The following is a 16,052-nucleotide window of genomic DNA, read 5'->3' on the forward strand; positions in this document are numbered from 1 at the left end:
AGAGACAGAGAGAGAGAGAGAGAGAGAGAGAGAGAGTGTTACCTTCATTTTTTTTGGAGTGTAATACTGAAGTCAAAAAGCTTTTGCAGGGTCACAATTTCTTAAAGGCCAAGCAGGCTGTGGAATCCAGGTCTCCTTTCAATATCGACCAAGCCCAGTGTCATAAGAGAAGCTATAAAGATAGTTTAAAATTTCCATTTCCTTAGGTTTTATTAGCGGTCACTGAAAGGAATGGGGAGAGGGAGAAGTGCTTTCCTATTATCAATGTAATTTGTGCTAGCGGTTTTCTCCATAGTGACAAACCGCCATTGTTTAAAAATTTTTTACTTGCATACATAGCAGGTCTGTTTTTTAACTTAAAGAATTATAAAACATATGCTACCTATTTGTGGAAACCACACCATTAAACAGTTGCCCTTTACATAAAACTAACTAGCCATGAAAAGTAATTTTTAAAAAATGTTTCTTTCTAGTCATCAGTAAGTAAACGAACATTTGTTAAACTCCATGTGCCAAGGACTGTGCTAATCACTGGAGATTAAAAAATAGGGCCCCAACCTTCAAGGAGCTCACATTAGGAGATAACATGAAAATAACTGTCTACATACAAAATATATACAGAGTGAATCTTTCCCTTTATCTTTCAGAGGTATCCTTTCAATCAATGCGACCTGCTCCAACTTTTTTCAGTGCTTAAGTTAATGTTGATGTTGCTTCCCTTCAAGGGAGTTTAAGTATTTTAGGAATAAACTCATTTAACTCTTTTCCACTCCTAAAAGAAAGAGATAATCCCTGTCAACCTTACAGCACTAACAGTACTTATGGTACCTCAGGGAAAAAATGAAGTTATCATCTCAGAGTTTAATGTTATTCTATTTATAATATAGTAACAAATGTGCTGTACAAAATGCAAAGGAACTTAACTTTTAGCAATTATATCCGCTTGTGTTGTAAAACTAAAATAAATAGAATTTATTTCCTTGTATTAATCACTTATTAAATGTTTCTTATAAAATGCTTTCTTATAAATCTAAATGTTTTATAAGGGGATGTTTGTTTCTTATAAAACTATATTAATAATCATTTACTTTTTATTAAAAAGGCCCCAAACTGGATTATATATATATATATATATATATATACACACACACACATAATACCTGGCTAACAGAGTAGAAAACCAAGCCGCAGCTGCCTCGCGGACAGAGATCACGTCCAGGACCCGGAATCAGTGTGGCGGGGCCCAGGGGGGAAGTCCCGCTGCCGGTTTCCCTGCCCTCCGGAGGCACGGAGCCGCAGGAGGGAGGCGGCCCCCTAAGGCGCCCGGCGCCCCGCCCGCTTTTACCAGCCTCTCCAGGTGCTGCTCCCGTGTCCCGGCGGGGGAGCCCCGTCACGTGACGTTTTCGGGAGGGGGCGGGGCGGACTGACCAGAGCGCTCCCCGGACATCGGGGAACCTGACGGACAGTTCCTCACTAGTCCGTGCACAGAGCGCCCGTGACACGCCACTGCCCAAGGAATGGAAGGAAAGCGGGGTTTCACGCATTCCTTCAGAATTATTTTCCGTGGAATCACTCTTTTCGGAAAGCGCAAATATGTGCTAAATAATCGCTATTACTTGCGTTGACTTCAATGTAAAATGATTTCTAGGAAAATTTCCGCGAACACAAGGAAAGCCGCGAGTTAAGCAACGCGGTTTAATACAATTTCGGGGTTCGGACAAGACTAACTCGTCCTTCCCGGTGTGTTTCTTAACTCCAGAGACTCCTCGCAATCGCTACCCCCACCTCCCGGACCCCGGATGACTCATCTCCCCCCGCACAGCCCTTACCGGGAAGGTTCCGCGCGTGCGCAGCTCTGAGTCAGTCTCCAATCTGACCTACTTCCGCCCTTCTCCATCCTCCCAAACGGGACCCGGGGACCCGGGGGCCCGCCCCCCACCCCCGGCTCTCACCGTCCTCCCCCGGCCCGGCCCTGGGCGTCTGTCTCCGGTGCCCGCCCCCTCCTCTTCCTCGTCCCTCCAGTCCCCGGGGAGCCCCGCAAGCTGCGGCCTCAGGGCGCGGTCGTCGCCAGCCCACCTCCTCGGTCGTGGCCGGGCCCCATCGACGGGACTACGCAAAACGGGACCCACTTCCGTAACCCCAACCCGATGCTCTGGGCATCCACGGGTCCGGGGCGGGAGCGACGCAAAACCCCTGCGATCGCCCCTCGCGGCCCCGTCACAGCGGAGGGCGGCGCGTCGCCCGCCCTTTCTTTTCAAACCGGCCTCCGAGTTGGAGCTCGGGCTGCACGCATGCGCGGGGGGCGAGAGGGTGTGAGACTAGGAGAAGATGTGGGGTAGCCACACATGTGGCTGTTAGGCGCGGCGCCTTCTGGGAGTTGTAGTTTTATCCCCCCCATCCCCCTACCCCGCCTCACCTCCACCCTCTTGCATTGGTGGGGGCGGTTCTGGACCGCTACCACCGGCTCTGCCCTCCTCCCCTCCTCCAGCTCATTCTCGGCTCTTTTCCATCACCGCGACTCACCATCCAGCTCGGCCGGAGACGGGCCCTTCCTCAGGGTCTGTGTGAAGGGAAGAGGTGAGTGAGGGGGACCCTAGGGCTCTAGAGCTGCCGCTGCCGCTGCTGCCCAGCAGAGTCTCAGCCCTGCAGCCCCTTCGTCCAGGTGAGCCTCAGCTTCCTCCTTCCCCACACCTTGGTCTCACTGACCCCCCTTCCGTGGGATACCCAACACCCCACCCCCACCTTCTCCCTGCTCCTCCCCGCTCGCCCCGCCCTTTCCCTAGGCATCGAGCTCTCCGGCCTGAATCTTGCCTGGCAAGGTGGAACCAGCCCTGAAGGAGAGTGGTTGGTGCTGGATTTTCCGTAACCGCCTTGGAGAAGCTGACTCCCAGGGAATGATGACTATCCCAAGCTCAGATCGGAGTCACGGGCCTGTCAGAAGAGGGATTGTGCCAAACGTTGATTCAAAAGCTGCATTACAAAACAGTGCATGTTGAAGAGGGAAGGTGGGGGAGCTGTCTAGCTTCAGATGGTGTTGATAGTCAAATTTGAAGCTTCTTTCCGGTCACTAAACTTGGAAAGATTACCCTTGATTTCCGATAAATACGGGTAAATTTCAGCTGGTCCAACATAAATACTACCAGGTAAAACAAAATGTAGTTTTACCCTTCTCCTCTGACTGATAATAGAATCAGATAGCTTTGATTACATTTTTTTTATCCTTTTATTCTCTATTTGGTAATTCTCTCAAGTCCAAAGTGATGCCTCTCCATATCAGTATATATGCATATACATTCTATTCGACATCTATTGGATGTACATGTATATAGATGTGTACCTATACATACACATATATACACCTATACATATACATATGTATACACACACACTCTTATTAGCCAATGTTCAAAGAACAAAGTTTGTCAAATATGTGAAAATGTAAGTCAATGATGTGATTTTGAGTTTATTTTAACTTTAAATAACGTTTTAAAGAGATTGTATTAAGCATTTTATTGTTTAAGGATTTCCCAAAAGATCTTTCCTGTAAATTTGATTTTAAAATTTTCCCATACACTCTTTTTAGAGTTCATGATATAATGAGCTCTTCATTGAATTTTGTAATCAGTAGGACTGCCATGTCTCACCCCTTTCATATCCTTACTCCTCTTGAGTCATTCCTTCCTTCTTTCCTTCCATCCTTCCTGTCTCCCTCCCTTTCATTCTTCCTCTTCCTCCTCTCCCTCTCTCCACATGGGGAATCATACCCTTACCTGTACAGGATGCTCTGCCTACAGGTTTATAAATTTTGATCACTGAAACCTCACAAGATATCTTGGGGTTTATTTTATAGGCTTGATTTTTTTTTCTCTCCCTGCGTTATTCTATCATTGAAAAAAAAAAACTGGAACAATTAAATCTTTTGTTCCATGGAGTTTCATTTATGATATCTTGAAATACAGCACTGGAAAACCAGGATTTTGATAAAACCTCTTAAGATTCAAATGTCGTTACTTGACTGCCTTACATCCAAATCATTCTGGCTCCCAATGATTGGCCAACAGTAGGTCCCAGCCCAAGCCTCTTTTGGTCATTGTTTGGGTTCCTATGGCTCAGAAAGATTGTAAAAAGCAATTGTTTTTATTCTAGCTCGAAACCCTGAGGGTCTTCCCCTCTCAGCTGCATTTTATGTTATTTTTTTTAGTAGGAAAACTAGGTCATCTTTTGCCTCATTTTTTATCTATCCTTAAATCACTGAATGGTTCTTGCCTCAGATAAAATGAGGGCTGGGAAAGACCATAGGTTAAAAAGGCCATGGGCTCCCCCTGCATTGGGGGTCATTTCCAGTTGTCCAGATCTATCTCTTACCCCTGGACTCAGAGGACCTTGGAGAAAAGAGAGAAGACAATGACTTTGCCCAGTTCTGCCTCCCTGAAATCCAACTTACTCACAAGTCTAGACATCAGCCTCCTGATGTCCCTGGTTCCCTTCCAGAGGAAGCACAAACAACAAATGTCAACAAAGCCTCATTGTAAATGCATGTAAATGTCCACCCCAACTAGGGTTTAAGTTGCAAATAATGGAATAATTTCTTTATTTTAGAAAACCAGAATACAAAAGAAATGATCAAACATAGTAAAAATGAATTCATCAAAATAGGTTGATTTTTAATTTAGAGAAATATGTAAAACTTGTAGAAATTCATAATACATATCCTTAACAGCTACTGGAAATTTGGTAAAGCAAATATTTATTAAACACCTACTATATGCAAAGCACTATGTTAGGTTAACTGGAAGTGGAAAGGGGTTAGATAATACATGATCTCCTAAGTCATGAAGCCTCCATTTTGGTAGAAAAATAAGACACAAATGCAGATGATTATAATATATAATACTATAACATGATAAGTACATCAGAAAAGTACAAAACAAATTGTCAGTGTTAGTTTGCCAAGGGGAAAAATAAAACTGTTCCTACCAAAGGGTGTGAAGACATTTGAATTGGGCTTTACAAGCTAGGTAGGAAATTCAACAGGCAAAGAAGGACATTCCAAATAGGGGATAGCATGGGCTAAGATATGCAGGCATGAGAACTCGGGGATTGAGGGACAGAGAATTGTACCCTGTGGCTTCAGTAGCACAGGATACATAGAGTGTAATATTACAAGATAAAGTTGGAAAGACAGGGTGACAACAGAGAGTAATACCTCGAGCACCATGCAAAGGAATTTAAACTTTGTAGAAAATAGAGAGCCTCTTGAAGCTTTTTGAGCAGAGACTTAATGTGATGTAGGCAAAAGAAAAATTGTTTTGGCACTGATATGAAGGATGACTGAGGCAGCAGAAAGCAGAGCAAGAGGACCAGTTAGGATTTTGCAATAGTGTGGGGTGGTGAGGGGGGCCTTGAGGCCACATGTGGCCTTCTAGGTCCTTGGGTGAGTCCAAGTTTTACAGAACAAGTCCTTTTGTTAGGGAGATTGGTTCTGTGAAGTTTGGATTCAATTAAAGGGTTGCACTTGAGGGCCTAGAGGGCCACATGTGGCCTTGAAGCCGCAGGCTTCCCACCCCCAGCTCTGAGCAAATAGACAGTACTGAGACTTTGTACTGCAGTGGTCAGAGTGAGAATCAAGATGAAGGAAGGGATGTTTCAGAGATGGAATCCAAAGGACTTGGTAACGGATTACCTTCAAAAGGTGGGCAAGAGGGAAAAATCAAATATAATTCCAGGAGACAAGGGTATTCATGTTTTGCCACAGACAGTGAAGTCAGAAGTAGTAACGGTTTTTGAGGAACACATCTAAATGCACTGAATTTAAGGAATTGGAGGGACATCTAGGTTAAGATGTTAGCGATTTGGAGTTGTGGGTCTGGATGTCAGGAGAAAGGTCAGCAGCAGAATGTGATTTGGGAGTATTCTGCAGAGACAGAGACTGAAAGAGTGAGATTGCCAGGAGTGAATGAAGAAAGAAAAGAGGGGGGCTGAGGACAGACTTTTAGGGAACACCTACATTATAGGTTCAAATAAAAGGAAAAATAGTTGTTAATAGAATGAGGAGTAGAACCAGGAGAGTATAATGTCTGAAGCCTATGGATGCCAGAATATATAGAGAAAAAGGAATGGTCAAAAGCTTCATATGAGGAGGATAAGGACTGAAAGGGGGGAATCAGAAAGTTTTTGTGACATTTGAGAGCAATTTCAGAAGACTGCTAGGGGTGAAAGCCAGATTGAAAGGATTTGAGGAGAAATTGAGTAGTGAGGAAGAATAGGAAGCAAGTATAAAAAATTTTCACCAGTAGTTTGGAAGTGAAAGGAAGGCAAGAGATAGAAGGGTATAAGTCAAAGGAAGACCTTCTCCCCCCATCTTCCTTCCTTCCTTTCTCTCTCTCTCTCTCTCTCCCTCCCTCTCCTCCCTCCCCCTCTCCCCCTTTTTTCTTTCCTTCCTTCCTTCCTTGAATTAGGGAGAGGGGAGTATGTTTGTAAGCAAGTGGAAAGTATCCATTTGAAAAACAGATTGTAGATGTGTAGTAGAGAATGATGGAACAGTCTTGAAGAAGTCAGAAGGGAATGGAATGAGGGGAGAGGTAGAGAGATCTTACCTCTTTTATGAGTGGAGAGGACAAAGAAAAAGTAGGTGATGCAGTTGAGAAGATTAGAGGAATAGAGAAGGGAAACTAGATAATTCTCTTCCAAGTGGTAGGGTCACATGGAGTTAAGGTGGGGGGGCGGTATTTGGGAGCAAGAAGAGAAAAGCAAATGTTTCAAATAATTGCAGTGAGGAATGGTATAAGAAGCCAATAGACTAGAACAGGATTGTGGAGCACAGTCAGGGTTATGTACCATGAATTTGTAATGGGTGAAATCAGGTCAGTTTCAGGACTTTCTCCAATAACATTCAGAAGCCCTAGAGTAAGATCAAGGGAATCAGATAGTGAGAGTTATCTAGGGATGAGAATTTGAAGATCATAAAAGGAGAGCAGTCTGAGGCAAAGGTAGTTGCCAGGAGAAGATTAACTGGCAGAGGCCAAATATAAGAGGCAAGTTAGCCAGAGTAGTTAATTTAAACAGAATTACTCTTATTATTGTTATTCCTTCCTCATTTTGTCAGAACTGTACGTAACTGCAGTATAATATATGTTGGCTTTTGCCAAGGCAGAAATGTATGTGATGTTTCAATCAAGTGGGAAATATTAAGCACCCGCTTTGTGCCAAGCACTGAACAAGGTGCTGGGGATACAAGTACAAAGAAAGAAACTCTCCCTGTTCACAGTAATGGGGGAGAAATATAAGGGTATATAAGAATGAATGTGTGTATGCATGTGTATCCACACCCATATAAAACACAAAATATAAAGTTAATACACATATATCCGTATATGTGTATATATATATATATATACATACACATACATGCATACAAATTAGATAAATACAAGGTAGTCTTGGAGGGAGAGACTAGGAGTTGGGGGATCAGGAAAGACTTCATGCAGAAGTCCCTTGCCCCAACATCTGTAAAGGTGTCTTGTGCATAGTAGGAGTTCAATAGATATTCAGTGTTTGTGATGAATAAATCCATCATCACTGATGGGTGAAAAAGCACTCAAAAGCATGTTAGCATTACTTGTATATGAAGAACAATAGTTTTTGTTTAAAGAGCTTACCATTGCTACAAATTTACTCCATCCTCTTATTTCTGCTACTGGACACGAGACCTATTGTTCTTCAAACTCTAGTAATTATTAAGTAATTAAATTACAAAGATTGTATGTGAGTCAATGCTAGGCCTGCACATGAACTGACTGAGGTTAAAATGCTTTTTTTAAACCTCACCCACTATTTTTAAAAATCATCAAAAGGAATGTGAGGGAAGACTAGAAAACCAGAGGCTGGAATGAGATATAGAATTAGTATCTTTGAAATGTTAGGTGTTTAAGGTAAAGAAAGAGAAAATTATAGTTAAACATGCTTATTTTAGCTTTCGATTGGTACCATGTGGATATGGAACTGAATTGAATTCCTCACACCCAGATAAGACTGTGATGACTGCCTTATATAGGAAATAGACACAGAAAAGGGCGGCTTGATTATATTGTTCAAAATGCAGTGGATTAGTAAGGAGCAAAGAGCAACATAACTGGAATATTTTCATTTCTTTGTATATGAGTTTCTTCTACCAATCATTTGTTTTTAAAACTTTGCAGATAGATGGACTTTAAAAAACTTGCTGATGAAGTCTCCCAAGAGGTTTTAGCATTCAGCCGAGATACATCGGGCTGGAAAGTGACTAAAACTTCAGTAAGAAAACAAGTTACTATATTTCAAGAGATTTTATGATATATACATTCATCGTAAAGACTTTTAAAAATGTTTTTTCTTGTAACAAACAGAAAGAGATGTGTTTGTGTTTGTGTTTTGTTTTTGTTTTTGTACCTGACAGCTAATTTATTTTGTGGATTTTTATTCCCCTTTGAGAAAAAGATAACAGTTTCCTGGAAGCCTTCTAGAAATTACGATGGACATTTGTGAGTACTTCAATTATTTATTTGCAGTAATGATATTTGCAGTTTTAAAAATGTAATAGCAATGATATAAGTGGAATCCAGAGCTGTTTTGTAAACATAAGTCATGTGATGGAGGTCAGATGGTAAAAAGTGAATTATAAAATCACTATTTTTTAAAAGGGTCACTAAGAAAACAAACTTAAATTATATTTTCCAGTCATTTATTTTCAGAGGAGGGAAAAAAAAAACCTTTTGACAGACCATTTATATAAGAATTGCTACTTTCAAAAGTAATTGTACATAGTTAAGGTTTAATTGTTTTTTTTTTCCTTTTCCGGAGTTAGACTCCCACTGTTACCTGCTTTATGGATGCCTTCCATTATATGAAGCATTAGAAAAGAAAACCTGCATCATCTGATTTTATTTTTCTATAAGATGTTTTTAAGGCAAATTTCATTGTTTGATCATGCAAGGACAGATGGTTTCAACACAAAGACTCCAGAGAAATGGTCAGACTTGACATTTTCAACCACATATTTAGAGTTCCTCAATCATTTATTATAAAAGGTACCACATAACTATATCACATTAATATGAGTTCAGATTTTAAAATTAAGCAGGTTAGGTTTGTATTCATTCACATCTTTCTCCTTTTTGAGACTTTGTCCTTTTTCAACTATGCTTTGTCCAAAGTTTTTGCATTTTATCCTTTATCAGACACAATCTACTCCATTGATATTTATCTGTCACATACCATGTCCCCTCTCTTGGTTTCAAGTTATTAGCTAGCTAAATGAATAAATCATTTTCTGTTTATAGGAAAGAGCTAGAGGCCCAGGTGCATTTATTTTAACTGTGGTCTTCTAGAGATGATAGTTCAAGAGTCATTATGATGTTACAAAAATAAAACAAAACAAAAAAACTCGCTAAATTTGGACTTGAAAGTTTAAATCTCAGAGGTTTAATATCAGTTTTGTGACTGGACAAATAATTTACCCTCTCTCTATAAAATGGAGCCAAGAACACTTGTAATACTACTTCGCAGAATTGTTGTAAGAATCTAATAATGTATTTTATAAAATATTTTGTAAGAAACATTAACAGTAGGAATTTTAGAACCAGGTAGTAGTAGTAGTAATAGTGGTAGTAGTAGTAGTAGTAATAGTGGTAGTGGAGTAGTAGTAGTGGTAGTGGTAGTAGTAATGGTGGTAGTGGTAGTAGTAGTAGTAATAGTGGTAGTAGTGGTAGTGGTGGTAGTAGTAGTAGTAGTAATAATGGTAGTAGTGGTAGTGGTAGTAGTAGTAGTAGTAATAGTGGTAGTAGTGGTTGTAATAGTGGTAGTAGTAGTTGTAATAGTGGTAGTAGTAGTTGTAATAGTGGTAGTAGTAGTAGTGGTAGTGGTAGTAGTAGTAATAATTCACATTTATATAGGACTTTGCCATCCCCCTCCCCCCTAAACCATTCTGTTATGTTGTGATAGTAATATGGCTATTGAACAAAGGTGAAAGCAGATCTAAGTCTGGTATAAAGTGATGTAAGTGGTATAAAGGAACATCACTGATTCCATACAAACTCATAAGAGGTGAAGGTTAGACTTGAATCCAAGTCTCCCAATACTAGACCCAGTGTTCTTTCTTCTATACCCAGTGGGACTTTGCCAAGGAAAGGGGTGGGGGAGGGAGGCGCAGCTTGCGTTTTTAAATCACAACAATATAAATACTAGCCTACTTGACTTATGTACCAAGACAGCCCTGAGTATAATTACTTTATTCTCTCCTTCATTCACCAAATATTTGAATGAGACACTGTGTTGCATACAAGAACATGTAAGAGTCAGTCCCCTTTCTCAAAGAACCTTCCGTTTAAAATCATAGAGCCAGCTTGAACCAGCTAAAGAGAGCCAAAGTTAAAATTTCAGTCATAAGCATTTATACATCAGAAACTGGCAAAAATGATAGTTCAGTGCTTGGTTAGTATCATCTCTAAATTTCCTTAATATAAAACTGAAAATGTGAATATAAATAATTTCATAGACACTTAAAACTAAGGAAATTTTCTTTTTTTTCCCCAAAAACTTCATGAAAATCTTAGGAAAGATAATATAAGGAAGGTTGGCACAGCATATATCCTTCACATTTTCAGTTTCATATTAAAGAAATTTAGAGAGGATATTAATGATTGTTCCAATTTAATATTTTCATCAATTGGACAAAAAGTGGACTTATTTTTTTCAGGTGGAAAATTTCACATAGAAAATGAAATTGATCTGACACTAGTTCTTTTCCAGGTTCTCCTGTACATCCTCCATAGAGGATCTATCCCAAATGCTCTGGGCCTTTCTCTAGATCTCTTGACATATGAATACCAGTGGAGCACACCTATGGATGGTCATACCTCATGCTCTCTCTACTTAGTTGCCCATCTTTGCTGGTCAGGCATCTGTCTCTTCAGTGACAACTTTTATGCCACTGTTTGTGGATAGTTTATTGTTGATAATGTGCTGAAATCTCTTTGTCCCCACTTTGGCTCTCCTCTTGGCCTTTGAATTGACCCAGACTCTTGATTCCTCAGAGATTGTGGTATGAAATGATAATAAGATACCAGCTAGAACAGCTAGGTGGTGCAGTGGATAAAATGCTGAGCCTGGAGTCAGGAAGACCTGAGTTTAATTCTGTCCTCAGACACTTTACTATTTGTGTGACCCTGGATAAGTCATGAGCCCTGTTTGCCTCAGTTCCCTCATCTGTAAAATGAGCTGGAGAAGGAAACAGCAAACCACTCCAGGATCTTTGCCAAGAAAACCTCAGATGGGGTCACAAAGAGTTGGACGTGACTGAAATGACTGATAATAACAGTGCGAACAATAGTGATGATGATGTTGGATTGTGAGCTAAAGCGTTTAGGGCATTCACTGTTTCAGTTGCATCTTTAGGTCCCCAGCCCCTAGCATGTTGCCTTGTACGTATTCAGCTATGCTTTAAGGTTTGTGAAACCCTTTACAACTATTGTCTCAGATCTGATTCCAGGCCAAGGAGACAGCTCTTTTCAGCCCACTGATTAAAAAAGGATCTTATTTGGTTGAGTGAAACACGACCTTAAAGGCTCCCCTCCAACAAAGTAGTTTCCCCAGTATATGTGAGTTCATAAAAGATTCTGATTCTCAGAACAACCCTGGGAAGTAGGTGCTCATATGGTCCCCATTTTATAGATAAGATTGCTGAAGTAGACAAAGATCAAGTGACTTGTCTAGGGTCACACAGCTATTAAGTGTCGGAGATTATATCTGAACTCAGATATTCTAGACTCCAGACCCAGTATTCTATCCACCACACCACAAAGCTTCACTGGAAGGATACTGGTGTTAAAAAAGATAGAATTTTTGTTTCAGAGGAAAGCTTGAGGTCATTGAAAGTGCTGTCCATTATGCCAAAGGCAATGCAGCCAACAGTCTTCCCTTCCTCCTGTTCAGTCTTGAGTAGATAATGATTTCATCATCTACAGTATCTGTTCAAGATCTTAATGACCAGTTCTACAGGCATCTCAGCCACCTACGTATGATAGTCCCGACATGCTCTTGTTTTTTCCTGTGTGGATGGATGGTTATGGCTGAACTCTTTTAAGCATTTATGGATCTCATTTAGGAGGCTCTGTGTTGTTCTGGGACTTGATGAGATCAGCACAATGTTATCTACAACCAGAAACATCTGGTGGACCTCTCCAGCTATCAGGACTTCCTTTCCATTTGGACTCAACACTGGACCTATAACAACAGCCACAATAGTGACAGACGTTTGACAGGCATCTATTTACCCATCTTATGCTCCACTTGTAATCAGCAGGTCACTGAACAGCTCTGTTGTTAGCTCTGCTGAGGAATCTTTTATGAACTCACATGCTTGGAGAAACTACGTTGTTGGAAGGTCGTGTTTTACTCAACTAAATCAAATCTTTTTGGATGAGTAGGCTGAAAAGAGTTGTCCCCAATGCCTGCAATAAACTTCCTCCACATTTCTACATCTCAGAATCATGGTCTTCCCTTATTAGCTCAGATATCACCTCCTTCAAGGTCCTGTTTGTATTCTCTCCCTCATATCTTTGTTTTTCAAATTTCCTTGCCCTAGACTTAATTGTGTATATCTTTCCAACTCTAACCCCTCCTCCTCAGGGAGAATTGAAGCTTCTTGAGGGCATAGGATGTTTCATTTGTACCTTTACCTCTCTAGCACTCAGCACATTGCCTTGCATATACTGGACACTTAATAAGTGCTAGTAAATTGAATTAAAGGTTTGAGGTGCCTTCTTTACACTAGGCTAAAAGAACACCAAGGTAGTTCTTTTAAACCAGAGCCCTTACTGGTAATTACCCTTATGCCTCAGAGAGACCATGAATGAGAGTTGAACCTAGAACTCAACCTTATCATAGCTCAGGATGGTCCTTTGTCTTGATCTGGAAAGTCCTGCTCCTTTTCTTGATGGTGGACTAAGGAAGAAGGCAAGGAAGTTGAGCTTTCCCACTCTTTGATCAGGACTTAATCATTTTCTTAGAAATTCTGCAGATTACCCAGGAAGTCATACAAATCCATATCCAAGTGTAATAAAGAATAAGTACTAGGTGACTCAATGCTCAATTAATTCTAAGTCCTGATGCCTTTTTGGATTACTCTCCGATGCCTGTGCTACTGTTTTCCTTATTTAACATGAGTATTTGGCAGTTGACAGTCTACTTAACTTTAGATGTAACAAACTAGAGGAGAAAACACTTCTGTTCAGGGGACATACATTTGTATTCTAATTTAAGCTCTATCACTGACTCTGTGTATGAATATAAGCAGGTAGCGAAGTCTTTCCATATGCAAAATTGTAATTCTGTCTTTCTCCAACCTGCTTCCATAGAGCTGCTATGAGAATTAGTTAAATGCAATGAAGATTCCAGTATGGTTTATATCAAACACTGAAATGTGAGAATAGTGGCCCAGGGGTGGTGTACCTGCAATCTCGAGGCAAGGTGTGACCCTCTAGTCCTCAAGTGCAGCCCTTTGACTGAATCCAAACTTCATAGAACAAATCCCCTTAATAAATCCTCTTAATAAAAGGATTTGTTCTGTCAAAGTTGGACTTAGCCAAAAGGCTGCACCCAACGACTTAGAGGGACACATGTGGCCTTGAGGCCACAGGTTCCCCACCCCTGAAATAGCCTTTTTCTAAGCTTTCCCCATGGTATGGTAGAAAGAGCCCTCTGTGTGGAGTCAGAGGGACCTGTGTTCGAATCCTGGCTCCCCTGCTTATTACCTGGTGACCTTGAGCATCTCTCTGAAACCTCACTTTCTTCATCTATAAAATGAATAATTAGGACTAGATGATCTTTAAGGTCCCATTAGGCTTTAGAAGACTTTATGATCTCTGAAACCTATCAAAATGGCTGGTGAGTATCCCTGCTCCTGGCAGGAAAAGGGACCATTTTTTGAGCTGTAAATTGTACTCGCAAACACTAGTGTCATCTTATATTCTCCAGACCAATCAATCATAATTCATTGGAGATCAGTCCTTTGCAGATGCCAACTTGGCCAGTTATTGGTTTGGTAGTTGCTATTGTTTCCTTCTGACTTGTGGGCATATCCAGTAGGAAAAGGGATATGGGTATGGGCAATCTTCTTGTCCCTCAATTCAGCCACTCTCTCACCAGCCCTACCTTTCTTAAATATTACCATCAATACATGACCCCCCAAAATTAAAAAGTAGTTTTCCCTAAGAACAAATGGGATACTAACCCATTGGCCTGGATAATCTGCAGACAGGATGCTGATGGAGGTAGCTGCCACCACTGCTGAATTTATACATGTTCACTATGTCCTTCCAGCTAAGGTGCAGCCAAATCAGCTACTAGGTTGTCTTTGTGAGACCTGAACAGCAAGCTGGCAACTTTAAATAACATTCTTTGAAAACTACCTTCTGGAATGTAGTTCAGAGGTGGGGAAAATCAACAGTAATTTTGTTTATTATGCTTCATTACCTTTAACAATTTCAAACACAAAGGCTTTGGGGGCGGCCAGGTGGCTCAGCAAGTAAGAACACCAACTCCAGTGTTGGGATGACCTGGGGATCGAATCCGGGCTCAGACACTTAGCACCCACCCAGAAACACCTGGCCGTGTAACCTTGAGCAAGTTACTTAACCCCGATTGCTTAAAAAAAAAAAAAACACAAAGGCTTTAATCCAGTTGGTTTCAAATATAGTATATGGAAAGCACTTGCCTGGCAATTTGGGATGAAAGCCCTTGGGGCACTTCTGCTATGGTTTCAGATACCCAGTAGACTTGGCACCACCTCCCTCTAGTGGCAAAATATAATACTACCAGATTACCAATTCTGTGTTGGAACTTGCTTACCACATTTACTGTCAAACACCTGTATGCAGTTTAGGGCTTGGCAACATCCTCCAGAGAATGGATACAATGCACCATCTTTTTAGTTTTTATGCCCCCTGTGCTTCCTATCTCTTCAACAGGCTACTTATTTATGTTTATGTGCCTCTTCTTTCTAATGGGCATTATGAACCCCTAAGATGGAAATAGGGTGAAAAGGATACTGTGTCCCTTGCTTTTAAAGGAAATGAGTTCTCTAGATGAGGGGTTCTTAAAAAGTTTTTGCATCCTGAGCCCCCTTGGCAGTCTGGTGAAGCCTAAGGACTCCTCAGAATAATGGTTTGAAATACATAGGACTATAAATAAAATCATTTATGTTGAAATAGTTACAAAAATATTAAAAAAAAAATAAGTTCGCAGACCCCAGGATAAGAACCTCTGTTACAAATGGATTGGGTAGAGTGCCAGAAACCAGGGGATGGAGTTGGAAAGACCTAAAAAGGTGTTGTGTTTTTTGTTTTATTTTTTAAAGTTAATGAAGGACTCTTGGTTAGACAAAAATATCTGTGTTTGCTCTTGATTTCAGTTTACTGAGTAGTTTCATACTGAATTTACTAGTGTCTCACTGTGATGATATGCCAGGGGTTCTGGCCATAAGAATATGTTAAAAAGGGGCAGCTAGGTGGTGCTGGTGCAGTGAGTAAAGCACCGGCCCTGGAATCAGGAGGACTAAGTTCAAATCCAGCCTCAGACACTTGACACTTAACTAGCTGTGTGGTCTTGGGCAAGTCACTTATTGGGCAAGTCTTGGGCACCCAATTGCCTTGCCTTCCCTTCTTTTTTTTTTTTTAAGCAATCGGGGTTAAGTAACTTGCTCAAGGTTACACGGCCAGTTATTTCTGGGTGTGGTGCCGAGTGTCTGAGCCCAGGATTCGATCTCCACATCATCCCAACACTGGAGCGGGTGCTCTTACTTGCTGTGCTACCTGGCCGCCCCATTGCCTTCCCTTCTAAAAAAAAAAAGAATGTGTTAGAATTGCAGCTGTATTACGATGAGTTCCTTGTGGTACTTTCAATAGTAAACTACCATGGACAGAGTTGTACCTAGGGTGCTGGACTTAAAATCAGGAAAACCTGAGTTCGAATTCAGCCTTGGACACTTACCAGTAGGATAACCTTGGACAAATTACTTA

The 16,052-nt window shown here is 41.0% G+C and overlaps 2 protein-coding genes across 14 annotated transcripts in view; one reads left to right on the top strand and one right to left on the bottom strand.

Annotated features, from left to right (window-relative positions):
- LOC138172145 (lung adenoma susceptibility protein 2-like) overlaps nt 1-2,659 on the bottom strand; it is a 31,226-nt gene extending 28,567 nt beyond the window's left edge. For 3 of the 10 annotated variants that reach the window (XR_011171065.1, XM_069101760.1, XM_069101816.1), the window contains exons 1-2: nt 2,077-2,320; nt 43-172 (exon numbers count right to left, since the gene is read on the bottom strand). Coding sequence is in view for 1 of the 10 variants with exons in the window: in XM_069101833.1 (XP_068957934.1) it covers nt 2,077-2,101 (25 nt within the window). In the remaining 9 variants the exon portion in view is untranslated. Of the gene's footprint in view, nt 1-42; nt 173-1,160; nt 1,507-1,829; nt 2,322-2,523 lie in introns of those variants that run through there. The other 7 variants (XM_069101807.1, XM_069101825.1, XM_069101797.1 and 4 more) reach the window with 6 other exon arrangements.
- The window catches only part of LOC138172179 (stAR-related lipid transfer protein 6-like), a 33,534-nt gene continuing 19,955 nt past the window's right edge, over nt 2,474-16,052 (top strand). Inside the window, exons 1-4 of one of the 4 annotated variants that reach the window (XM_069101862.1) lie at nt 2,535-2,662; nt 2,784-3,143; nt 8,199-8,292; nt 8,470-8,519. In XM_069101862.1, the coding sequence (XP_068957963.1) occupies nt 8,203-8,292; nt 8,470-8,519 (140 nt within the window). In that variant the 5' untranslated portion in view covers nt 2,535-2,662; nt 2,784-3,143; nt 8,199-8,202. The other 3 variants (XM_069101873.1, XM_069101853.1, XM_069101846.1) reach the window with 3 other exon arrangements.

The sequence above is a fragment of the Petaurus breviceps genome, unplaced genomic scaffold (assembly GCF_028583685.1).
Source record: "Petaurus breviceps papuanus isolate PSGF00001 unplaced genomic scaffold, PetGlider_PUasm1.0 128, whole genome shotgun sequence".
Classification (NCBI taxonomy): domain Eukaryota; kingdom Metazoa; phylum Chordata; class Mammalia; order Diprotodontia; family Petauridae; genus Petaurus; species Petaurus breviceps.